Here is a 25,897-nt window from a genome sequence, read left to right on the forward strand (position 1 = left end):
TCTTCTTGCCCAAGGCGGTGTAGTTCGCCGTGACCATAGCGGGTAAAGTGGGGGCCAGCATGATTCCCAAGTAGGGCACTGGATCTGACGACCAGACAATCGGTACTCGGTGTTGTAAAAGGGTTCTGGTCGTCGGTGAGAGAGAAAGGTCCAGGGCTACAGATTTTCTCACGTTCATCTTGAATCCCGCGACCTCTGCGAAGGAGGTGAGCTCCGCAATGCACGCCGGCAAGGCCCGCATCGGGTCTTCCAGTGAGAGTATGACGTCATCAGCGTATAAGCTGACGGTATGATAAAAACCGCCAAATTTCACCCCTCTCACTGCCAAGTTGCTACGGATCCTGTGTGCAAAGGGCTCCATGTAAAGAGCAAAAAGTAAAGGCGACAGCGGGCATCCTTGCCTCGTGCCTCTTTCAATGTTAAAACTTTTAGAGCTGTACCCGTTCACTCGCACCACAGCAGTTGGGAACCGGTAGCAATTGAATATCATGCAGCGGAATTTGTCCCCCAACCCCAGTTTCACTAGTACCTGTTCTAGATAAGGCCAGTGGACGCAGTCAAATGCCTTCTCAGCGTCCACCGCTAGTAGCATTCTCTCCCCTGGGATCCGTGACGCCTTTTCTATGAGATGAGTAATCCGTTTAGTGTTGTCCACCGTCTGCCTTCCTGGGACAAACCCCGCTTGATCCGGGTCAAGAAGTCCTGGTAGATGTGGAGCCAGACGCACTGCTAGGATCCCGGTGTATAATTTGAGAGATATATCGGCCTGTAAGAGCCGCACTGTGATCTATCTTTCCCCGGTTTGGGGAGAACCACGAGGGACGCCTGTAACAAGTCCGGCGGAATGGCCCCTGGCTCAGCGAAGGTGTTGAAAAGGCGCGTGAGAACCGGCGCTAATGTCGTACAAAACGTTTTGTAAAATAGGGACGTATAGCCGTCTGGGCCCGGGGATTTACCATGCTTAAGACGAGCAATGGCCGATACAACTTCGTCGACCCGTATCTCCTTGTCTAGGGTCTCCGCCTGTGAGAGTGTCAGGGATGGCAGGGAGACCGAATCCAGATACCCCTTTGTCGCGAGTGCGTCCGGGGGTTCCCCGGCGTAAAGGTCGGCATAGTACCCGCAGAAGAGCTCTGCAATATCGGCTTCCTCCGTGACTTTCGAGCCCGTTGGGCTGGAGATCTCTTTCACCATCTGCTTCTGTCGTACCACCCGGAGTTTACTTGCCAGTAGCCTGCCGCACTTGTCCCCCCCGTGTAATAGGCGTGCTTTAAGCGCAATGCCGCATACTCCGCTCGATCCATATCTAACGCCGTCAATAGCTTTCTCGCCTCCTTGAGCCGCCGCCAAACCCGGGGGGCCCCAGTCCTACAGTGCATTTGCTCTAGTTCACGGACCCTCTGAGTGAGTTCCTCCCGCTTCTGCCGCCTGGCCGCATTATCCACTGAGGAGATAGCGATAAATTCCCCTCACAGAACCGCTTTCAATGCAGCCCATTGGGTCGCTCTGGATGTGTCACAACCGTCATTGTGGGAGAGATATTCCCGGATCGCAGCCGTGACCTGCGTGACCACCTCCTTCCTATAGAGCAAGGAGTCTCGGAGATGCCAGACCCGAGGGGAGTGGGAAGCCGGCGGCAAGCTAAACGTAGCCATGACGGGGGTGTGATCCGACATGGATATCACCCCCATCTCCGTGGCTAAAGAGTACACTGACCCCGTGACCAGAAAGTGGTCCAGCCGCGCGTAAGTTTTGTGTGCGTGCGAGTAATAAGAGTAGTCTCTGTCAGTAGGGTGCAAGCAGCGCCAGAGGTCATGTAGATCCATCTCTGCCAACTGGGCCTTGCACCCGGCCGAGAACTCCCCAACCTGCGGGGTGCGGTGCGCGGACCTGTCAAGCGCCGAGTCAAAGACCATGTTATAATCGCCGCCGACAATAATATGCCTGTCTGGCGTAGCCATGACCTCCCCCACAGCTGAGCTAAGGAAGGATTCCTGCCGGTCGTTCGGGCTATAGAGAGACCCTATTGGGAAGGAGAGGCCCGCCACTCTGAACCTGTAAGCTAAGAAAGAGCCTTCCCTTCTGTTCCGCTTGTTTGTTGAGGATTTCTCCTCGAAAGTGTCGGGCTACTAGGATCGCCACCCCCGCTGTTTTCGTGTTGCAAGACGAGAAGAACTGTGTTGGGAATGAGTGTGAGCGTAATCTAAGGCAGTCTCTGGGTAAGAGGTGCGTCTCCTGAAGAAGACAGATATCCGCCCGGGTGTTCTCTAAAAGGGACAGGACAGCCCGCCTTTTAACCGGGTTATTAAGGCCCCTGACGTTAAGCGTCACAATGTTAAGAGTTGTGGCCATCACGGGAAGAGACAGGTGTATCCGCGTAGTTTTTGAACAGACCCCCGACTCGTGCCCCAAGCGCTGCAGCAGGGACCCTGTTCACGCACTGGACCACCCCCCCTCTCGCCTCGATCTCCCTCCCTCTTTCCCATCGGACCCCCTTTCCACCTCTCCTCCCCACCCCTCTCCTCCCCCCTAACTACCCCTCCAACCACCCCCCAACCCTTCCCCTGGCAACGGGCCAATAACTCTGGGCAACTCCTCCCTGGTCTCCCCCTCCCCCAACCCCTGGTCATCATAGTCCAAGTCAAGTCCCACTGGAAACCAGTCTTTGGTAGGATACTCAAGTGGACGTCCAGCCACCGGTCCCTCCCCGCTCGCCCCCCCCCCCTCCCCCAGCCCCCAAACCTGCAAGTGGAAGTTGGCGAAAGTGATCTCCCCCCGGAGTGATTTTATGCGGTCAGTGCCACCGCGTTGGCGCCGGTGTTCTCGGCCACCTCCATCACCGCACTTTCCATGCTGGCCCTGATGGTGGGCGAGTCCGGTCTCCCGGAGCGCTCGTGGGGCCGCCGCCTGGACACCCGCTGCCATCCATCCCCCCCAGAGCGCCCCCGTCGTTGAGCTGTCGTATCATCCTCCGCTGCGGTAATGCCCAGAACTCCACACATCTCCTGCAGGGAGCGGAGTTGGTGCATAGTGCCATTCCACCTGAATATCAGTCGAAAGGGTTGTCCCCAGGCGTACGGTGTTCCATGCTCTCTTAGAAAGTCAGTAGCAATTTTGAAAGTTTTTCTCTTTTGAAGTGTGATGGCGGATAAGTCTTGGTAGAGGGCCACCGGATGGCCCCGGAAAGTCAAGGACTGTTGCTTCCGCGCCTCTGCCAGGATGCGTTCTTTAAGGGGGAAGTCCGGGAGAAAGGCCAAGATGTCTGGGGGCGGCGCCGATGCCCTCCGCAGCGGCCCCACCCTATGCGCCCTGTCGATTCTGATGGGGAAGTCCTCTGCCTCTCCCAGAACCTCCCGAAACAGCTCCCGCAGATATCCCGCTACGTCTGCCCCTTCTTCTTTTGACGGAACTCCCCGAACCCTGACATTGTTCCGCCCAGATCTATTTTCGAGGTCCTCGGCATGTGCCTGGAGGTCAATCTGCTGGTCCCAGAGGCGCAACACCTCTTGTTGCAGTAGTTCGAACTCTTCGTCTCTCCTCTGGCCAGCGTCCTCCACCGCAGCCACACGTTCCCCCAGGCCATCCACCTCCCGGCGCATCTCCCGTACTTCGCTGGCCACCTCGTTGTTCAGGGTTTGGAAGTCTTCTCTGAGGGAGCTAAAGAGGGATTCCATAAAGGACCTGGTGATGGGAGGCTCGCCACCAGCAGCCTCCCCAGTGCCTTCAGAGGAGCCCGGCGACGGGTGCCCCCTCTCCATTCTCTGCTGGTTTCTGCCAAGGAGCTCGGGGAGTGTGCGCTCCCCCTTCTTCCCACCCTTGTTGCCTGCCATGTCTGGTGGGACGTGAGGCCTCACGACCGGTCTGCTCTGCTCACCACCCGTGAAGGCCCCCGGCCATCAGCGCCGCCTCCAGGTGCCCCCGGCTAAGTCCACGTGTTCACCCCTCTGCGGAGACTTCTTACTGCACCAGTGACAGCGATCGCTAGGCCCTCGAGCCCCTCCACACGCCGGCGATCCGGTCCCCCGCTCTCTCCGTCGCCGCTGCGTCCAGGGCGCTGTGCTCCGTTCCTGTTTTTCCGTGGGTAGCGTTGGACCTCTCGTGGGACCTCCCCCGTAGCTCTATCCGCTCGCCAACGTGCTCAGCGCTCTCGTCTGGTGCGGCCTCAGTCCCCGCCACTCCCCGGTGCTATGAGCCGCGGGCCGTGCCCTTCCCGCCGAGCTCCACCATTGCCAGTCCTCCAGGATAAGTAGGCGGGGGGGGCCTCCCTGTTCCACCCCTGTTAGTCGCCAGAGGGTAGCCCTCCGATTCTCCTCTGCTCCCGGGCAAGCTGCGATCTGCGAGCCCCTGTCGCCGGTGTTTCACTGCGTGGCCCCCCCCTCGAGGGATCTCTCCTCACCTCCTCCGTGTTACCGGTGCTGTCTCGCCACCGCTCCGTGGTGCCAGGTCTGCCGCCGCGACTGACGCCGTCTCTGAGAACCAGCAGTCCCGCGCCAGAGACCCGAGGCTCACTCCGGGCCGCCGCTCTGACAGCTGTTCGCCCCCTCCGATTCCCGTGTGGGCCTCCTCACCCGCGTACGATGCTGGTCGGCGCCACTCCCTCCGTCAGCCGTCCTTCGCTGCCACCGCTCCGCTCTACTGCCTCGTCGCTCCTCGCTGCCGCTCTCAGGACGCCCTGCGCTGGTAGAGCGCCACGTGTCTCCGGGGCCGACTCGGACGTGTGCTGCGGGACAGCCTGTGCCTCGGGGCCAAACAGCACCCCCAGCCGCCTCCCACAGGCCATTCTCCCGTCTGGTCCGTCCCTCGCTCACCGCCGTGTGTCTCCGGCCGCTCTGTTGCGAGGCGGCAGGCCGCTCCTCCAGCGCCGGGCACTTGCGTAAGATTCAGCCCAGGCGCGCGGTCTCCCGGCTCGGCCCCTCGCTCCTCCTCCCGGCCGTGCCGTCAATCTTGTTGGCCGCCGGGTCACACCGGCGCCCCCCGGGACCCCAGGGTTCCGCTCGGCCGCAGCCAGCACTCCACCGCCGCAGTTTCCTGTTCCCTGGCAGATCAGGGGGAGATTCTGCGCTAAATACTGGTCTAGGGGCTGAGAGGCCTAGGAGCTCGCGGGGAAGACGTCCGTTCACCTCGCCATCTTGGCCACGCCCCCTCCTCTGCCTTTTTAGAGCTAGTTTTGCTGCAATCGTCTGAATTCTTTGCAACTTCCGTATCAGTGAATTGGGTGCTTCCAGATACAGCGAGTTGCAGTAATCCAGCCTGCTCAGGATTACACACCTCCCCACTTGTATCCTGATGGAATCTGGTAGTAGTGGGAGGATCTTCCGTAAGGCTCTGATCAAAGAGAAACATGTGCCGACTACTTTATTGACTTGAGAGTCCAGCTGAAGGTTGTTATCCATTAATACCCCCAGATTACGCACTGTTTTTGCTGGAATTAGTGGTTTGTCTGAGCCGAAAGTCAATAGGTAGGGGGCAAGCTATTTTATTTGTAGCACAGTACACAATTTCCATTTTTACCTCCATTGAATTGTAACTGATTGTTTCTGAGCCAGTTTGTAGTGCTTTGCATACATTCTTGGAATTCATCCATCGTAACTGCCCAGCTCCCCTCTAGCGAGAACACTAGTTGTGTGTCGTCTGCATAGTTTATTAATTCAAAAGATTTAATGAAGGGGATGAGTGGGCGCAGATGTATATTAAATAAAATCAGGCTTATTGCTGACCCCTACGGTACCCCTTGTTGAACGGCGCTTTTTGTAGATACAAATGGAGGAATTGTCACTGCCTGCTGTCTGCCCTGGTGTCGTACTTTAATCTCTGGGACCGCGTAGGGGACAGGGCCCCACCCCTGTCTATCCTGGTATTAGCGAACCGCAAATGGTTAATGCGGTATGTACAAGTGCTTTGTATAACGTTCTAGCTATGGATGCACTGTGTACACGTTGTTTTACATTACTACGCGGGTTCCATCTTGGAGCGGTGGCCATCTTATGATTGCCCTCACTTAGGCTGTAATGAAGCAAATTCGGGCCTCACAGTACATGTGCTTTCCTTTGACTTCTCTGTGACCTGGGCAGCTGGCTCTGCTGCCCCAGGTCAGTCCGGTCTCACGAGCACCCCTTCCTCCGTCCACCTGTGATTAGCATCAGGGCTTGACACACCATAAAACCCTTTCATCCTACACGAGCCCCCCGGCTAATCTCTTTCACACCTGACTGTTCCTGCTTTATGACTTGTTTCTATCAACAGGAGCTGCCCGTGTTTTATTGGGGCCTATCGATATCTGATGTGGGATCTGAACCTTGCTGGGTAAATAATTGTGGGCTGGCTTAACTGGAATGTGGGATGGTCATCATGACTCTGCCTTTTCGTTTGAAATGTATACGTTAAATGACCATGCCATAAACCTAGGAATGTATGTCTGAAGCAGGAAAAAGTGTATTTAAGAAGAAGTCCGTTTCTATGATTTTTAGCAGTCTCCTGAGAACATACACGCTGTTGTACTTCTAGGATACCTGTAATTGGTCTGCAGCCAATAAATGAATCTTTGACTTCACCCAGAAGACTCTGTGTTTCTGTAGGTCTGGAACAGGGAGAACCCAGAAGTCATAGGGTGTGTGCCCCTGCACCGCTGGGTCTAAAATACCCAGTACTTCAGTTTGGCGCCCAACGTGGGGCGATTTCAGCGGTACCAGTCCAAGCCAGAGGTTCGTGAGGAGCTTCGTGTTGAAATTCCGGAGGAAGGCCGCCACTTCATCGACCCCTGCATGTCGACGTGGTCCGAAAGTCTTTTCTGCGAGGTTCTCCGCGTCCCGACGGCTACGAAGGACTGCTGCCCTGATTAATCGACCTGTTTTGGACCCTTGACGAGTTTTGATAGAGCGAAACAATCGAGAGAGTCTTCTGGTGACGCCATCGATCATCAATATTCAGTTAAGTATAAGTGGAGCGTCTCCCATTTGTTTGGTATCCCTCGGGATCGTTTTGATTTGGAAATTTGGAGTTTGCAAACGCCAAAGCCAGAGGACTCGTGTATTCACGAGACTATCGTAATCGATAATCCTTTGACGTTTGGATCTAGACTAGTGAGCGAAGATGCCTGGTTCTAGAATATTTGGTAGATTATTTTGTTTGGGTTGTGGAAGAGATTTCCAGCTGGAGGAATCATGTCCGGTTCCTCCGGTTGGAACTCCAACTTATGAGCTCTATGTAAAACATGGCGTAGGTCCCATTGCATATAACGAACTATGGATCCACTACACCAGAAAAGACGGTGTTTTAAAATGGCCCCAAAATGGTAGTTTCGATACCGATATTTTAGATAATTTGGAAATTAAATTGTTTAAAAAGAAAGCCCGGCCGGCGATGTTTGATTCTTTCCGCTTATGGCGGAAGGAAGCCAAACAGAAGGAAATTAAGCTAGCGAAAAAGAATAAGAGAGAGAAAGGTATGACGGTAATGCAAGCAGCTGTACAATTCAAGGACAATGAGGAGGAACAGATGAATGAGCAATTGCACAGACAGCGTAAGTTAGGGATCGACAAATGTTACCCAGCTTTACCACACTCTAAGCAGAATGAGTCCGAAGAAAAGGAGAAAGATCCCCTGATGTCGCATTTGTTGAGTTCGCCACCCCCGTATGCTCAAAATGCCACGGCGCCTCCCCAGCTTGTGAATATGCCACCTCCAGTTAATATACTGCAAGCCTTGCCGCTACCGCCAGCTGCTTCGCAGCCGGCTCCTATCCCTATAGCGCAGCCCTCTCAAGGGCCGCCAGTTGTGTTTCCAGCTGCCCCCGCGCTTCCTGTGACTTTGTCTAATTCAGCAGCTGCCTTCCCTGACACTCTTCCTTGCACCACTCCAGTACCTGTTTCTACATCCTCTTTTCTCCCCCTGTTTTCGCCTCAACTTCTCCTTCAGCGCGACAGCGTTTAGCTAATGTGGTTACTACGTTAATGTCGCCTCTCTTTGAGGCATCCGGTGCGACTCCTGGCTTACAGCGTAAGCAATTGCGCAGTCAATTGCCTAACCCCGATGAGAAAAAGGTAATAGATCGCATGGCGCGTAGATGGATTGTTTTCCCTTCACTATATGATGTGGAATCAGTTGTCAACGTTTTCCATCAATGGGATGCCCCAAAACAGAGGTATGTCTTTGAGAAAATGTGCGAAATTCTCTGTGAGGAATTGGATGATAGTGGTAAAGACCCAAGCCCGCAGGAGTTGTGTCGAGTGAGATTTGATTTTGGAACTGGTACCATTGTGGATCGCGATGTAGATAAAGCAGTTGCGGTTGTATTATCCTTCAGGAATGATGATTGTCAACAGTCATTGTTTGAGCCTGATGTCCCTGTGGGAAAAAGGGTAAAAGCACGCCAATATCCGATGCGTGAGGTTCCCCCAGTTTGGAGACCTGCTGATCCAAATGCTAATCCACCTGTCTTAGCGCATTTTCAGCGTATTTGGGTACATGTTCCATGGAAAAGATCTGAGGTGTTAGCACTTAAGCAGACATTGCCTGATCCCCGTAAAAACCCTAACGGTTATTATAAGGAGTTGTCACAAACTGCAGAATCCTGTGTAATGAATCTGGCTGACATAGATATGCTGTTTGGGAATGTGGTTCCACAGCCTTTGTGGGGATCCATTCGTAATACGGATCATGCTGCAGAACTAGGGGACACATGGGCTAACATCATCGCTGCTGACGCTAGACAGATTGGTGGCACGAAACCAGAGCCTTTAATAGCAGAACTCCCTGGTAGAATCATCACGTATATGAAGACAATAATGCCCGCGATGCGCGTAAATTGGGATAAGCTATCTGCATGCAAGCAGAAGAAAGATGAGACAGTGTCAGACTTCTTTACCAGGTTTGAAGAAACGTTTATTGACCACAGTGGGCAAGATATGAGTACTGAGGGTGGCCAACGGTTATTTGTGGATAAATTTGTGCAGAATTTACTTCCTGACCTGTGTAAAAAGTTAAAAGATTCAGAAAGTTCTTGGGCTGTTTCCTCTTCAGCGCAAATACTGGCTACTGCACAGTATTATGAAAACAGAGATAAAGACGAGAAAGATAGAACAGAGAAGAAAACGAAAGAACTAAAAACAAAGGTCCTTTTACAGCAGGCCTATCCGCCACGTGGAGGTCAGAATAATTATAGGCAACCCCAAGGTGTCTATCACCAACCCCAACAATTTCAGAACAATCAGCAAATGAATGGGTATTATCAACCACGTGTCCCTGTAGGTCCCAACCAATGTTCATACTGCAAAGAGGAAGGTCATTTTAAATATAGTTGCCCTAAATTGATGCAGCGTAACGGCAATATGTATGGCGCAAGAGGGAGGGGTGGTCAGCAAGCTCCTAGAGGCAGAGGGCGTGGAAATGTTCCCCAGAACGCGCGTCCTCTTCCGCCTCAAAATACCATCAATAGCTTTGATCAGCACGGCAACGCGACTAGTAATACAGCTCAGTACTACAATAATGATTATTATGCAGAGGACGGCGATGCAGAAAATAATGATTACTAGGACAGCCGTAGACAGAGAGAGGGAGTTGTTTCAGTGCCAGTAAATCAGAGCGGACCGTATGTTGAGGTGACTACAGCAAATGTAACGGAGCCCTTTCTGCTAGACACTGGTGCTGCAAAGAGTTCAATCATGCATTCAAAACTCCCTGGCGCACCTTTGTCTGGCGAGATAAATGTTTCAGTAGGTTTTTCTGGCGCCCCAGTTAGAAACCCGATTTCTAGTCCCATGTCACTTTCTATTGGGCCTTGCGAGCTGAAAGCACCCCTGATTCTAACAACAGGTTGTGGTGAAAATTTGCTAGGGTTAGATTTGTTAAAAAGATTGCATGCTACACTGAATTGTTCACCGTCAGGAGTACAACTTACATTAGGTAGGAAAGTGATTTCCCCGATGTACTTGTCTAAAAGTACAATGCCGCCTGAATTGTCATCCCTTCCGGATGTCCTTTGGGCTACTGGTCCCAATGATGTGGGCCTCTTGGAGATACCGCCATACGTGGTAACTTTAAAGGCTAATGTCAGACTGCCACGTATTCCCCAGTACAAGATCTCTAATGAAGGCCAGAAAGCATTGTTAGACATTGTCAGCGACTTGATTAATAAGGGTGTAATTGAAGAGACAAGAGGCAACGTTTGCAATAGTCCGATTTTGCCTGTCTTAAAACGAACGGACCCTTCACAGCCACCTGTTTACAGATTCGTGATTGATCTTAGAGAGGTTAATAAGATTGTTGTGCCACAGTTTCCAGTTGTCCCTGATATAACTGCCTTGCTAACGATGATTCCAGCCTCTGCTGCATGGTTTTCAGTGATCGATTTAAAGAATGCTTTCTTTAGCATCCCAATTGCAGAGGAGAGCAGACACATTTTTGGCTTCAGTCTGGGAGGCCGAAGCTTCCGCTTCAAACGCGCTCCCCAGGGCTACTGTGAAAGTCCATCAATATACAGCCAAGCTTTGAAAGCGCAGCTTGATGCACTTGTTTTACCTAGTGGCGCTATCCTGATTCAGTACGTTGACGATTTACTAATTGCCGCGGATACTGAGAAGATCTGCAAAGAAGCCACATTATCATTGTTGCGTCATTTATCTGCTTTCCATCACAAAGTGTCTCTCTCAAAGCTGCAATATTGTCGACAAGAAGTGACCTACTTAGGTCATCTCTTGTCGAAGGAGGGAAGGAAGCTGACCCCAGAGAGAATTCAAGCCATTGCACAGTTGAGTGTGCCAAGAACACAGAGAGAAGTGCGTGCTTTCTTGGGCATTACCTCATACTGTAGGCACTGGATCCCAAATTTTTCCTTGTTGGCAAAACCTTTGTTAGCATTAACATGCAAAGACACACCGAATCCTATCCCATGGTCTGAAGAGTGCCAGAAAAGTTTTGTGGAATTGCGCAATGCATTATGTTCAGCTCCTGTGTTGGGTACCCCTGACTACAGCAAGCCTTTTACATTGTATGTTCACGAGAAAGATGGTTGTGCGTTATGTGTGTTAACACAGCCTTTTGGCGACAGACCGCGCCCTTGCGCATATTTTTCATCAACCTTGGACCCTGTAGCGAGGGCATTGCCAAGCTGTCTGAGAGCGACAGCTGCTGCAGCTATGTCTATCCGACAATCTGCTGGTCTGGTAATGGAAAACACATTGATCGTTATGGTTCCACATGCTGTAGACACATTATTAAACAGGACCAAGACACAACACTTGACTAGTGCGCGATTATCAGGCTATGAGCTCACACTGTTAGCAAATCACATACACATAAAGAGATGCAACACGCTGAATCCAGCTACGTTATTGCCAAATCCAGCAGACCTAGATGAGATTGAGCAACATGACTGTCTGTTCAGAACAGAGGAAGAGACGAAAGGGAGAGTAGATCTAAAAGATACTCCCCTGACTGAGTGTGATGGTACTTTATGGGTGGATGGTTCGTGTTTCAAGCTCCCTAATGGTGACACGACTGCTGCATATGCTATCACGACTTTACACACGGTTGTGGAAACTGCACGAGTGCCACATAATTCGGCCCAAGCAGCAGAATTAATCGCCCTCACAAGAGCATGCGTGTTGTCTGAAGGAATGAGAGTGAATATATACACCGATAGCCAGTACGCCTTTGGCGTGGCTCATAGTTTTGGGCGATTGTGGAAAGAACGTGGGTTCCTGACGTCGCATGGAGCTAAAATTCAGAATGGCAAGTTGGTGAATGATCTCCTTGAGTCACTGACCCTACCGTTGCAAGTTGCGATCATGAAATGCAGTGCGCACAGGAAAGTCACCGATGATGTCGGACGTGGGAATGCGTTTGCTGATGAGATCGCGAAAGAAACAGCACAGAATGTAAAGACTAGAATATATGTTGCAGGCCCCGCAAGATGGGTTGATGATGTTGGAATGTGTGAGAACACGATAGAGAGTGTGAAGTCCCTTCAAGCTGAAGCCACAGAGAAAGAATTAAGCAAGTGGAGAGAAAGTGTGGGTAAGTTGGATGAGAATGGTTGTTGGATTGATCTGACAGAACATAGGCGATGGTTGTTGCCTGATGCATATGTGCTTCCAGTAGTTACAATGGCACATGGAATGGCACACATCAGTACGAAAGGAATTTGTAAGTTGTTGGCTCCAGTATGGCAGAATGCTGGGATTACCAAGTGCGCAGAGAATGTGGTCAAGAATTGCATGGTATGCTTGAAATATAACCATGGTAGGGGAACCCCAACTCCAGCTGGTCATTTTGCACCCCCATCATATCCATTTGAAGTTTTGCAACTGGACTTTATCCACATGGAAAGGTGCAACAACCTGAAATATGTATTGGTGGTTGTCTGCGCTTTTTCAAAATGGGTAGAGGCCTATCCTCTAAAGGATAACACTGCCCTATCCACAGCCAAAGCCCTTGTGAAAGAATTCTTCCCTAGGTTTGGAATGCCAAGAATGGTGTGGTGTGATAATGGAAGTGAGTTTGTGGGTAAAGTAATGAAGAATGTGTGTGAGGGGCTAGGTATTAAGCAGAAGTTTCACGCTGCAAATCACCCCCAATCAGCTGGATTAGTAGAGCGCTACAACGGCGCTCTAAAACTTAAACTGGCCAAAATCCAGGCGAGCACCGGTCTTAAATGGCCTGACGCTCTGCCTTTAGCACTCCTGTCCACCAGAATGACCGTACACTCACGAGTGGGACTTAGTCCTTACGAAGTGGTTTTTGGCCGCCCGGCCAACGTATGGGGTGTACCAAGGCCTACGAAATTCAGTGAGATCGAGCATCCAGTACTACTCGATTACTTGTATGATTTGACTGTTAAACTGCGTGTTTTACATCAACAGGTGCATGATACTCTACCCCAAGCTTCTGAAACTCCTGGACACCCTATCGACCCTGTCACATGGGTGCTGATTAGAAATTTCCAGCGCAAGAGCAACGACGAGCCTCGTTGGATCGGCCCCCACCTTGTACTTCTGTCAACGAGATCAGCGGTTCGAGTGAAAGGGAGAAAGAATTGGGTCCATGGCACCCACTGCAAGGTAGTCCCCTTGCTCCTGCCATATGACCAGTGGGTCCAGGAGGGTATCGTCGACTCTGAGACAGACACTGTACCTCGTTTTGTACCATTCAGTGACGCACGCATAAGAGACACAGCTTCAGACCAAGAGAGTAACGATATTTTACAAGAAGCTGTGCCATCGTCAAATCGATTGGACACCACAGAGCCTGAACTTTTGTTCCAGGATCAAACAGCACCTGGCCGTCTCCGCTATAATTTGAGACCGAGGCCTATGGACAAATAAAGATTTCCTTACTATTTTTTCTTTTTGACATTATAAGCTCTCCCATCTGAAGGACTTTCTTGATTTTTGTTTTTCGAACCACCATCCGGGTTCAGCCGCAGGGTCGCGGTGCCAAGACTTTGGGGTACAAGCCGAAGACATTAGGTCAACGGTTCTGGTTGGTCTAGGGCGTTTCCCTGGACTGACAGGCGTACTCCTTAGCAGAAGAAACTCATCCGCCGCGAGCGGCCCGATTAGAGGATGGAGTTTTTTAAGATGGAGAGACCCGTCGAGGAAATGAACTTTAAAACAAGGATGTGTAAAATTATAAAGAGTAAATGTTTTGTATTTTTGTGCCTATTTATACTATGTAGTATAATAATGTTCATCGTAGGATTCGTATTTTTCTCCTCTCAAAAGCCCATTGCACCCACTGTACAGCCTATACCTCTTTCTACTGCCTCCTCACACTCTTTTCACCCTCTGCCTGAACACGAACAAAGCAGACAATCAGAGTTTGTAAATAACTCGTTTATTCAGCTCTTGCACCAGCACCAACTAGTAATGAATACAACCAATTGCTGGGTGTGTGGGTTAATGCCACATACCATTAATAAGGGTATTCCCTATTTGGTGCTGCCATTTAGTTACAATGGATCGTCATGGGCATTCCAGACCATGTTTCTCTATGCTCTAGATACGTACTCCCCTCGACAACCGCGTTCCATCAGACCTATCACCAATAATAAGGCTTTGATGAAAGGAGTTGCCGATATAAGCCGAGATATCGATGCATATTCGTCCATACCCAAGGAAGAATTGAGACCTTATGTAGGATGGAACGCAACGGGGTATAGTATTAGTCTGGGTGAAAGACAGCGAAAAATCTCATCCCCAATTTGGGTCGTACCCCACATAGGTCGGTTCTGCTTACAAGGAAATGGTCAGAATCCTAGGGCTCAACTGGGGGAAAGTGACTGTACTGAAACGTACACTTTCCCATCACAGTTTTCTCCTGCGTTTTTGGCTGCCAAGGGCACATATTTCATCTGCAAAGATTGAGCATATACATGGTTGCCCCCTGATTTCTCGGGCACATGTTATATTGCGAACTTGCTACCGCCAACATTTACTGCTGCCTCTGACTATCACAAGACCATAGTTGTGAGGGGCGTAATTAGTAAGGAGGATACTGCCGGTCAGGAAGCGGGAGACTTCTTCTTGGGTTTCCTGCCGTTTTGGGGACCTATGGTAAATAGTAGGAACCTGAGACAACTGACTCGTGTGGTTGAATCCACTGTCAATGTAATGGCTGGTGCCCTCGGTAATCTGACAGCTGAGCTCCAAGCGGATCGCCTTATGACTTTGCAGAACCGCATGGTTCTAGACGTTATTCTTGCAGACCGCGGTGGGGTATGTAAGGTTATCCAATCCAGTTGTTGCATTTTCATACCAGATAACGCTCCAACAGTATATCAAGCCATCTCCAAACTGCATAAAATATCTGAATCCATACACGTGGATAAAGGAGATTGGTCACTGGTGGGGTGGTTCTGGGAACTGATATCTGCCTGGGGTTGGAAAGTTCTGATGGTCATTGGAATGATCTTAGTGATTCTTTTCCTGTTCTGTCTGTGTATACAGTGTGCTCCTGCGATATGTGGCCTCTGTGCTACATTATGTGTAAGGAAACCTGTATCGAGGGACGAGCTAAGTAATAGGATGATGCTACAGCAACATCTCCATGACTTTGTGAACCTTGACCTAGACTCGGATTAAGATGAGTATAGTGATTGCCTATGTAAGGGCAAAAGGAGGGTCTGTCGTACTTTAATCTCTGGGACCGCGTAGGGGACAGGGCCCCACCCCTGTCTATCCTGGTATTAGCGAACCGCAAATGGTTAATGCGGTATGTACAAGTGCTTTGTATAACGTTCTAGCTATGGATGCACTGTGTACACGTTGTTTTACATTACTACGCGGGTTCCATCTTGGAGCGGTGGCCATCTTATGATTGCCCTCATATAGGCTGTAATGAAGCAAATTCGGGCCTCACAGTACATGTGCTTTCCTTTGACTTCTTTGTGACCCGGGCAGCTGGCTCTGCTGCCCCAGGTCAGTCCGGTCTCACGAGCACCCCTTCCTCCGTCCACCTGTGATTAGCATCAGGGCTTGACACACCATAAAACCCTTTCATCCTACACGAGCCCCCGGCTAATCTCTTTCACACCTGACTGTTCCTGCTTTATGACTTGTTTCTATCAACAGGAGCTGCCCGTGTTTTATTGGGGCCTATCGATATCTGATGTGGGATCTGAACCTTGCTGGGTAAATAATTGTGGGCTGGTTTAACTGGAATGTGGGATGGTCATCATGACTCTGCCTTTTCGTTTGAAATGTATACGTTAAATGACCATGCCATAAACCTAGGAATGTATGCCTGAAGCAGGAAAAAGTGTATTTAAGAAGAAGTCCGTTTCTATGATTTTTAGCAGTCTCCTGAGAACATACACGCTGTTGTACTTCTAGGATACCTGTAATTGGTCTGCAGCCAATAAATGAATCTTTGACTTCACCCAGAAGACTCTGTGTTTCTGTAGGTCTGGAACAGGGAGAACCCAGAAGTCATAGGGTGTGTGCCCCTGCACCGCTGGGTCTAAAATACCCAGTACTTCACCGTCTGATAGGACTGGAGCCATTTCAACGCCTGACCCTTGAGTCCTATATTCCTGAGTCTTTCCAGCAGAGTATCGAGGTTCACCGTATCGAATGCGGCTGACATATCCAGTAGTAACAGTACAACCGGATTTCCATTGTCAGCGCGCATTCTTAGGTCATCAAGGACTGTGACTAAGGCTGTTTCTGTTCCGTGCTCAGGACAGAATCCAAATTGAGCCTCATCTAATAGATGGTATTCTTCTAGGAAGAGAGAGATGGATTTGCTAACTGCGCGCTCCAGAATTTTTACAGGATAAGGTAGTAGTGAAATAGGCCTGTAATTGGACGGACAGAGAGGATCAAGTGACGGCTTTTTGAGCAGTGGAGTCACCATTGCCTGCTTCCAGCCTTCAGGTACCTCTCCTTTGTCCAATGATTGGCAACAAATTTGATACAGCCGTGGGAGGAGTTCTGAGCTGAATTCCTTCCATATTCTCTGTGGAAGAGGATCCAGCAGTGAGCCGGAGGTGACACTCAGAGCTAATTTATTGAACGCATCCACCGTAGGAATGTGCAAGCGTTCCAGTATAGCCTGTTGACCAGTATCAGTTTCCTCCTCCTGCTTCTCCAACAGCAGTGATGTCACTAAAATATTTCCATCACTCAAGCAAGATGTTTGATTTAGTTTCAGCCCATTGATAATTTTATTAATCTTATTGTCAAAATAGACTGTAAGATCATCACAGAGCTTTTGTGTAGCTGTGATCTTACTACTCGCACAGGCAGGTTTAGATAAGTCCTTCACTATATTGAAAACAGTCTTGGCACTGTTGGGAGCCTGCAGAATACTTTTTGTGTAGTATTCAGCTTGTGACTTAATGATTGCTGCCTTATATATGACCATTCGTGTTCTCAAGATTTTATTTTATCTAGTTCATCATAACCCCTCCTCCATTTTCTTTCTGCCTGTTTACATTCTTTACGTATCACTTTCAGTTCCTCGCTGTACCAAGGGGCTGATTGTTTATTTCTGTTTTTTAACTTTTTTACTGGTAAGGTAGAATCCAGAGTATGATATATCTGATCACAAAAGGTCTGATAATTAGCTTCCACCTACTTACTGGGGTCGAAGGGGTTCTATTCTGTAAGCAGTGTGTTATGTTTGTTTTTTATCAGCCTGGTCCATTCCCTTCCCTGATGGAAGTGCTCCGACAGGATTGCTCTACTGCTCACATTAGGTAGAGTTAGCATAAACTGAATCAAGGAGTGATCGGTCCACCATAGAGGCAGAACCTCGACCACCTCCGCCTCCGTATGGTTGACGAATACTAGGTCTTGGATATGCCCACCTTGGTGTGTTGGTTGTAGCACCAGTTGCTGCTAACTGAGACTCTCACACGCTTGCACTATTTCTTTCAGTGCTGGGCCAAGACTCCCATTATCCCAAAGGTTAAAGTCCCCAAGTATAATCATCCGAGAGTGGGTCAGAGCCATGTTATAGAACATGTCGATCAATATCTGATACTGGAACCTCTGCCCTCCTGGTGGCCTGTAACATACCATGCCTGATAATATTTGTCCACTAGCCTCTTTTAAGGAGAACCCTAATAGTTCAGTACCTGCTACGTCATCAATGTGTAGAGGTACAAAGTTCCGTTCTTCTTTAAATACGACTCCAACCCCTCCTCCTCTCCCCGGGGTTTGTGAAAGGCTTTGTACCCTGAGGGGGCAGGTAAGTCCCAATTCCACTTCTAAGTCCTCACGCATCCAAGTCTCCGTTAGGAATAGTACATTCAGATCTCTGCACTCCAATAGCGCAAAGATCTCTTGGTGATGCTTAACTAGAGACCTGGCGTTCAGTAGACCGCATTTCAGTCTATTTGATGTATTTTCCAACCTCACGCTCTTACCCCTTCCCGAACGGGTAATTTTTAAGTCTATACCACCCTGCTCACCTATGTATAGGAGTTGCTCTTTGAATATTGGAGTCTTTTTTGACCTGGTGGGCGACCGGCAGCGTGGCTGATGCTGTGCGTGGTCGGTGAGCGGACGGGCTCAGACGGGTTTGCCTTTGGTGCACCAGCGGTGCGCGCGCTGCGCACTTGCAAACCCGTTCCTTAAGTAGGGCGGAGCGTTCACGGTATGCAGGTCAACTACAGCGCTGACCAAGATGGCATGAGTTCGGTGACCCGCTCTGACAGATGGAGTACACCAGCTCACCTTGGTCAGTGGAAGATTAAGTGAACGTGCGGGTAAGTGTCCAGAAGTACAAGTTCATTCAATTTTAAAAACCCAGTTATTTACACAAAATAAAACACATTTGCTAATAATTTCTGAGACTGCCTTTCCTTCAGTTCTAAAAACGTTACTAATTTGACCTTTGATAAACGCAGGAGTTCGTCAAGCGGCTGACTTTAAACGTGCATCGGGTAAACTCTAGGAAAAATATGGGATTAGTTTCAGAGGGTTCCACAAAAACACTAACAATTCTTAGTGGATGACGAGGGGGGAGGGTGTGGATGGGGAGTTGGCAGAAATAACAACTGTTGATTGCAGTAGACTGTTCTCAGTGCGCCCTGACCATGCTGTGGCACTGGCTGTGAGGCCCATGCCGTGCACCAGCTGTCTGTGGTGATGTTGGTTAATAATTTGTTACTCCTGGTTCTATAAATGTATCTTCTACTTTGATTTTGAAAGCCTACATGTCTTTGGTACTTGCAAGAACACATGTGCATGATGCAGTCTTACATTTTCTTCCAGTTTGGTGAGCTGTTCGTCCAGTCTAATGGGGTCGGCAGCTAGAGACAATGTTCCTCGATCATTTGTTTCTGCTGGGTGGTCCCAGGGTCCACTAGATTCTGCTATCAATTCCTCTGTGGCATTGATGACTTTTAGTACCTTTGTTGAAATGTTGCACAGGGAGGCAGCGGAGTACTTCTGTTTTGTCAGAAGGCAGATAGGGACAAACAAAAGCAAATGATTAGTAATGGCACAAGAAAGCAAAGCATCTCCCACAGCATATTGCAGGTATTACATATAGAAACAACTACAGATGCATCAGAGTAGGGAAATTTTCCACTGGTGCCAGGCAATTTGGCACAATCTTAAATCGTCATTGGCCACAATCAACTGGTACAAAATGCAGTTTTTGCACTAGTCTGTTGGAGCTAATGTCATTATTTGAACTGAAAGTCGGTGCAAATGGAGCTGCACAATGGCCCAGAACCTGCACAAAGTTGCCCGGCACCAGTCCAATTTTCATGACCCAGCCACATTTGTATAAGTATGTCATCTTGTGCATGGGAAGAGGAGCACTGAAACATAGCATTGCATAGGAGTAAGGAAACATTCACCACCACAATCCAAGCGTCTGTCACTTGGTAAAATGGCAATGGTTAGTACTTAGTTTTTAGCATAATTTAACAAAAAAAGCAATATATTAACACCTGTGCCATATCTGCCAAACTACATTTCGACTTTTCCTCCTGTTCAAATTTCATGTCTAATGCTATTTAGTCCCCTTGATGTAGCAAACGCTGACTAATGGAACAGCAGCAAGTAAATACAGACCTCATCCAAAATGGGTTTGCATCTACAAACTATTGATATCAACAAATACTGTTTTTTTTGTAATTAAAGTAATTATGGGCCCGATGTACAAAGCGATATTAGTCGCAAAGGTCAAATCTGAAAAATGACACTTCTAAATGCACAAAACCCAAATTAAGATTTAGTAACACCTTACTGAATCATATTTTGGATTTCAGACTAAATACAGAATCGTTATATGGAAGGGGGATGTAAAAGGCATGCCTTTCAAATACCAATATCTTAACATATGAATTAATGTTTTACGGCCAAAATCCAGTCACAAAACATTAATCTTTTACCACCGAATCCAATATATCGGTGAACAACCTTTACAACGCAACTTTTACACCGCACTACCATTACAACGAAACTATTACAACGCGAAATCTGTTACAACGCATGCCATTACAACGCATGCCATTACAACGAAATGCACTAGATGGCGTGCTAACATTAGAAATAGTGTAGTTTTACTATCCAAACACCTTCCCTACTGCAACGTGGACTGGAGTTAGAATAGTAAATTATACATTTCTAATGTCAGCACTCCATCTAGTGTACGTCGTTGTAAAAGCATGCGTTGTAAAGGCTGGCGTTGTAACAGATCTTGCGGTGTAAAAAATGCGTTGTAACGGCATGCGGTGTAAAAGCATGCGTTGTAACGTCATACATCCCAATATATCTTATATAAATCAATACATATGCTAGAAGGCAAATTATAGAGAGATAGCTGAACTTGTAACGTCTCAACACATTCACCTCCTCATAATATTTTAGTGGCTTAAAAAACTCATCTGATTATGTACTCTAAGGGCCAGGGTACAGTCCCTCCAAACCAATCTCACAATATTTCAACATTTTTAAACGAGCAGTATATAGAAACGTGGTAGTCAGGAGGTCACTAATCACAGAGAACAATCTTATATACTTAAATGAACAGCAGCTGCTTGATAATTCAAGAATATAGTGCATAAGTGTAGTCCTCCACATCAGTAAAGCAAGCTTTCACAAGGTGAGGACAGTTTCGGGGATAAAATCTATTGTGTAAAAGTAGCTCTGAAACAGAATACATAAAAAATAAATACAAAATTGTGTCAGCACAATATTCTAAAGGTATGAGGAAATTATGCACAGAAACTTTTATTTAACTCTGAATATGTCCAGTGATGGATGAGAGCCTGGGAGAAATTTAAAAAATAAATATTGTATCTTTTCATGAAAAGTGGGGCGAAAACGCATACCATAGAAGACGGGGCCACAGGCCTACCCTCAGAGGCGTAGCTAGAGCTTGTGGCTCCCGGGGCTATCCCTCAGATTGCCGCCCCTGGGGAGGGGGGGTTGCTGGGTAAAAAGGACGGCGAGCACTTGAAAGAGGTCCGAGAGACACGTAGTATCGCTGCTAATAGTTTCCTCGATCATGCAAGTTACATGCACATACATGACACGGTCCAAGGCTACACAGTTGAATATACCAGTGACTCGCAGTACAAAAGAGAACACACAGACTGCATGATCTATCTGGGGACTCCGAAAAACCGCATGTGACATCCATCAGAGAGCTGCGTGAATAATTACCTGGTAATCCCCTCCGCACAATGCAAACATGCACATCCATGACACTGTTCAGGGATCCATCATCTACAGCTGACATTAAATGACCATTCTTCATGGTCCCCCCATTACAGCAGTGCACTTTGTGATCTGCATGGTACATGTTCTTTGCAGCAGGCACATTAACCCTCTGTGCTACCTTTCCAGGAGTCAACCCTTCCACTAGACAAAACTCCGATCTCTCTCTAGGAAGAACATAAATCACCGAAGTTATCATGACATTTTTATTGCTCCTGAAAATTGCTGGACGCCTGGAAGGAGGCAGCAAGTTTTTTTAAAACCAAAATATACTTGCAAATACTACGCACCCACCCGAAATAGGAACCCAGTGCGGTCACACCGTTCACATCGCCCTAATCTGCTCAAGGTTCATGTGACCTCAGTGACAGAGTCACAGCGACTAGATCACTGTTGCTCTAGGGTGTGCTGCTTTGTAGGCCTGCCCGCAAGACTGGAGATGAACTTCAGTATGGATTGTGGTGGACAGGCCTTCAAGGTTAACCCACAATTGACACCACTAGGGTACACCTGCTTGTGCTAAGACATCAAGCCTTCTAAGGTCTAGCATGGGAATGTGCTCCCTCAGTAGAGTGGTCTGGTGGACTGGTCATGAAGGCTGAACCCGGTTCCCCAGTTCCAAATTCGACAGCTCTGGCCATAGTGCCACATCCTCTCCCCCACTGAACACCATACTTCCCCACTGAGAGAAACTCGCTCTGCCTTCAGCTATATCTTAATTGTGCCACTATAAACACTTGGATGTGGCTCAATTCAAATTATGCACTTGATAAGAGTAATATGCTGCCTAAAAAAAAAAAAAAGTAAACGCAACCACTCATAGGGAATGCAAGATTAAGTAAAGCATGTAAAATGTAAGCAGAAACAACATGGTTACCTTAACGATCTCTCACTCACTATTCAGAAATCAGCAAGTGGTTTTACCTGAAAAGTTAAGGACATGACTAGAAGGCCCAGAAGGGAAACGTTTCAATGTCCATTGCTTATATCCTTACAAAACGTAAGCAGTATGGTTTAAAAAGACCACATCCATAAACACAGAGCCATGGTACACATTTTGTTTTCCAATCCACCCATCAACCAGGTATTGCAGTACCTCCAGGAATGGTACACTTTCCCACCTGGGAACAACAATGCTGTTCAAAGAAAGACGAGAAAACAAAAGTAGCGCTTCACTGGCACACTCTGTAAAGTGATGCTGATGTATTTGGATGTAAAATAAACCAATCTGGCCACTTTGCAACCACTCTGTCTTGCTTTATTTAGTTATGTATTTATTTTTCATATTTAAAACCTTCTATTTCTCTCCATCCCGCTGCACTTTGGAATAGAAAAATTTCAGAAAAAGGGCATTTCTCGCAAGAGTGTTTTTTAGGTCTCGCCTGAGCCAGCGCTTTAGCGCTGCTCTGGCGAGAGCTTTAGTGAGCAGGATTTGGAAGTGCAGACTAGTGGCTTTTCAGGCCTCCCAATACAGTGCATGTGCGCTGGGCGCGCGCACCATTTGTCAGCCTGCCTGATCACTTTTGCGGCCGCTTTGATGTTCTCAGTGAGCCGCGCGGCCACTGAGAACATCAAGGTGGCCGCGAAAGTGCTCACCATTTGCCACCCCCTCCCTTATCCCACTTCCTGCTTGTTAATTGAGCCAACATGACATGGCCGCATCTTTCTTTTATTTGCCTTTCTCGTGCCTACTGTTGTAAGCAGGACAGGCTCTTCCGCAACTTAAAAAAAAAAAATTTGAACCAGCGTGGCATGCCTCAATGGCGGCCACGCTTTTATTTGCTGTTAATTGCGATCTTGCGATCACCGAAGCAGGCACATGCATTTTTTGTCTGTTTATTTACTAATGTTTACAATAGCGGCACCCATGCTTTCGTTTTAAGCATCTTAAGCTAAAGCGCGGGTGCCGCTATTGCTTCAAAAGTAAAGGAATAGAAAAAACAAAATCTTTTTTTGTCTATTTTTTTTACTTTTGAAGCAATTGCAGCACTCGCGCTTTAGCTTAAGATGTTCAAAGCTAAAGCGCCGGTTCCGCCATTGAAACAAAAGTAAACAAATAGAGAAAGTGTGCGGTCGCCATTTTTTTTTCTATTTGTTTACTTTAGTTTCAGTTGCGGCACACGTTCTTTAGCTTTAAACATCCGAAGCTGAAGCGCGGGTGTCTCGACTGCTTCAAAAGTAAAGAAATAGAAACAAAATGCACATTTTCTATTTCTTTACTTTTCAAGCAATTGCGGCACCCACGCTTTAGCTTCAAATGTTTTAATCTAAAGCGCGTGTGCCGAATTTCATTTTTTTAATACTCATTAAGCACTGCTCTTATGTCCCCCACGTAACCCCGCAGCTGCACTCTGCTCTGCACATTCCTTGCAATCCTAATAACCTGGAAGAGTGAAAGAGCACTCTCATCCAGAACTGCCCCATTCCCTCACAAAACTACCCCTTCATCTCTCCCTCAAACACCCCCACTCTGATACGGGTCTCTACCTACTTTAAGGAAGCTGTTCATGTAAGGGCATCAATCTTCACCTTTCCTATGTACCTTTGTCCAGCCCACGCAGCCTCCTCAGCATTCCTTGCCTAAGCATTGGCATAGCCAATAGTACTCGCCTTTGGGACCTTATAAGTGTTTTCCCAAGCAACAGTTGTTGTTGCACCAAGGATATTGTGCTGCATAACTAAATACTTATATAGTCCCAAAAGCGAGACCTATTGGCTATGCCAATGCTTGTCTTTTTTGGATCCATTTCACAGGGAAGCAACTAAATGAAAGAAGGAAAGAGAGGTTGTGAACCGTTTCTTCAAGTCACGGTTTTCAGTAACTGAGGAGCAAGCCAGAAAGAGAGGGAATAATAGGAAGAGAGGGGGGGACAGCTGCCAGCACAAAAAAGAAGAGGACATTGCCCGAGTCCTATTCCTTCTCTGCCTGTCCACGAATGTCCACGAAAGCAAGCCGAGCCTTATCTGAATGCCTTTGTCCTCTTCCAAAATAGTGCCGCCTGGGGCGGACCGCCCCACCCTAGTTACGCCACTGCCTACCGTTTCTCTGGGAAGCAAGCCTGCCTAGTACAGACGTTTGTCACCTTTGCTCAGGGTCAGATTGGTAACACGGGCACTCGGGCATAGCCCGAGGGGCCAGTATCCGAATTCCAGCTGTGGGCTGCCTTTTTGAGCAGCCTGTGGGGTCGATTTGGGCAGTTTCTGCACTGTTTGGGTGCCGCCGCGGCCCCGTTGGTGCCTGAGTGACCTTTCCGGAGGTAGATGGGCGTCCATTACCTCCCTTTGTCTCGCTGGGCCGGCCCAATCATATTGAGCGGGGGTAGGGGGCCTGAGCAAAAGAGGCCTCACTTGTTTTCAGGTGTGTTTCACCAGTGTAAATGAATCAGTGCATTTTCTTTACACCCCGCCCCCCCTCCCTTTTTTAAAATAAAATTTCGCAGTTGCAGTGTTTTACGGACAGGCAATATGCAAATGTGGGCAATTTTTTTTGCGTGCCCGGGCTGATATTAATCCCAATCCAACCCTGCCTTTGCTTCATGGAAAATCACTGACCTGTTCAGTTTCTAAGGCTAGAAAGTGCACACCTGAACATGGTAAGAAGATTCTTAGTGTGTACTTGTTTTTATTTTTAATTTGATAATTTAATAACAATTTGTTCTGCAATGAAACAAGTTCAGAAATGTTACTTTGGCACTCAGTACAGTTGTCCCTCTAAGTTTCTTGGTTATGACAATTTTCTGCACTCTTCCATCTTTAAGAGATTGTTAACTGAGATCTGTCCCTCATGAATAATTAAGCTTAGCCCACTTCTCCTACCCTGTAACGTTGCATTCCATAGTGACCCAAACCTGGCATATGGTGGCTACACCTACTGTCTGCACATCTACCTGCAATTTACGGCAGTATAATAGTCTAAAGTTTTGTTTTACTTAATGGTGCTTCCGTGATACCGACAACCAGCCACCTTTGGCATCAATCCACTGCATTTGCAATAAGTGCAGAAAATTTACATGAGACAAAATGGCACTTAATCACACATAGTCCAATTTGTAGAGTTCCAAATTTCTCTGTGGTCAAACTCAGTCCAAAAACAAATGGTATACTTTCTCTTTGAGTGACATAGGTATGACATTTTTCAAGATATTGATTTTTCTTTCCCCACTATCTTGTTGCAGTATTTGTGGTTTGGGTAACTATCCAATCAATATGCTTTGGCTCAACACCAAAAGTCACAGATAATTTCTGTATTTCCCATAAAGCATTGTATAGATATGAAAGGTCTCACCCTTGCACACCGACGCGAGTGCCTGACTCCCTATTGTTGGGGAGGTTGCGTTTCGGTGCTTCGGCAGATGCCTCTCTATCACTAAACATATAATCCCCTAAGCCCCAGGGCTGGTTCTGCTGGGTATGCCTAGGATGAGGGGGGCCACAACGATGGCTGTATTGGCGGTATGGCATGAAGCTGGCATACACACACTGGGGGACCTATACATACAAGGGTGGTACATTAGCAACATTCGAGGTGCACCTGGAGAAAGCTGGCCTACCTCTGGGACAATTCTTGCTACATTGTGCATTGCTTGCCATGCTTGGGTGCCACTGGGGTGACAGGACCACCGAACAGCCCATTCATCTCACAATTCAATACCTACATGTGTGGGGGGCAGACACCTTATATGCTGGTTCGCTGATTCTCTCTGCTCCCACACTGCTCCCCA

The 25,897-nt window shown here is 48.1% G+C and overlaps 1 protein-coding gene across 2 annotated transcripts in view; it reads right to left on the reverse strand.

The window, feature by feature from the left end:
• The window catches only part of MYRIP (myosin VIIA and Rab interacting protein), a 1,544,915-nt gene that overhangs the window by 197,852 nt on the left and 1,321,166 nt on the right, over window positions 1-25,897 (reverse strand). The window contains exon 12 of one of the 2 annotated variants that reach the window (XM_085631574.1): window positions 18,705-18,893. The exons of the other annotated variant lie outside the window; for it this stretch is intronic. Coding sequence (XP_085487700.1) covers window positions 18,705-18,893 — 189 coding nt within the window. The remainder of the gene's footprint in view (window positions 1-18,704; window positions 18,894-25,897) is intronic. 2 annotated transcript variants of the gene reach the window in all.

The sequence above is a fragment of the Triturus cristatus genome, chromosome 10, assembly GCF_964204655.1.
Source record: "Triturus cristatus chromosome 10, aTriCri1.1, whole genome shotgun sequence".
Classification (NCBI taxonomy): domain Eukaryota; kingdom Metazoa; phylum Chordata; class Amphibia; order Caudata; family Salamandridae; genus Triturus; species Triturus cristatus.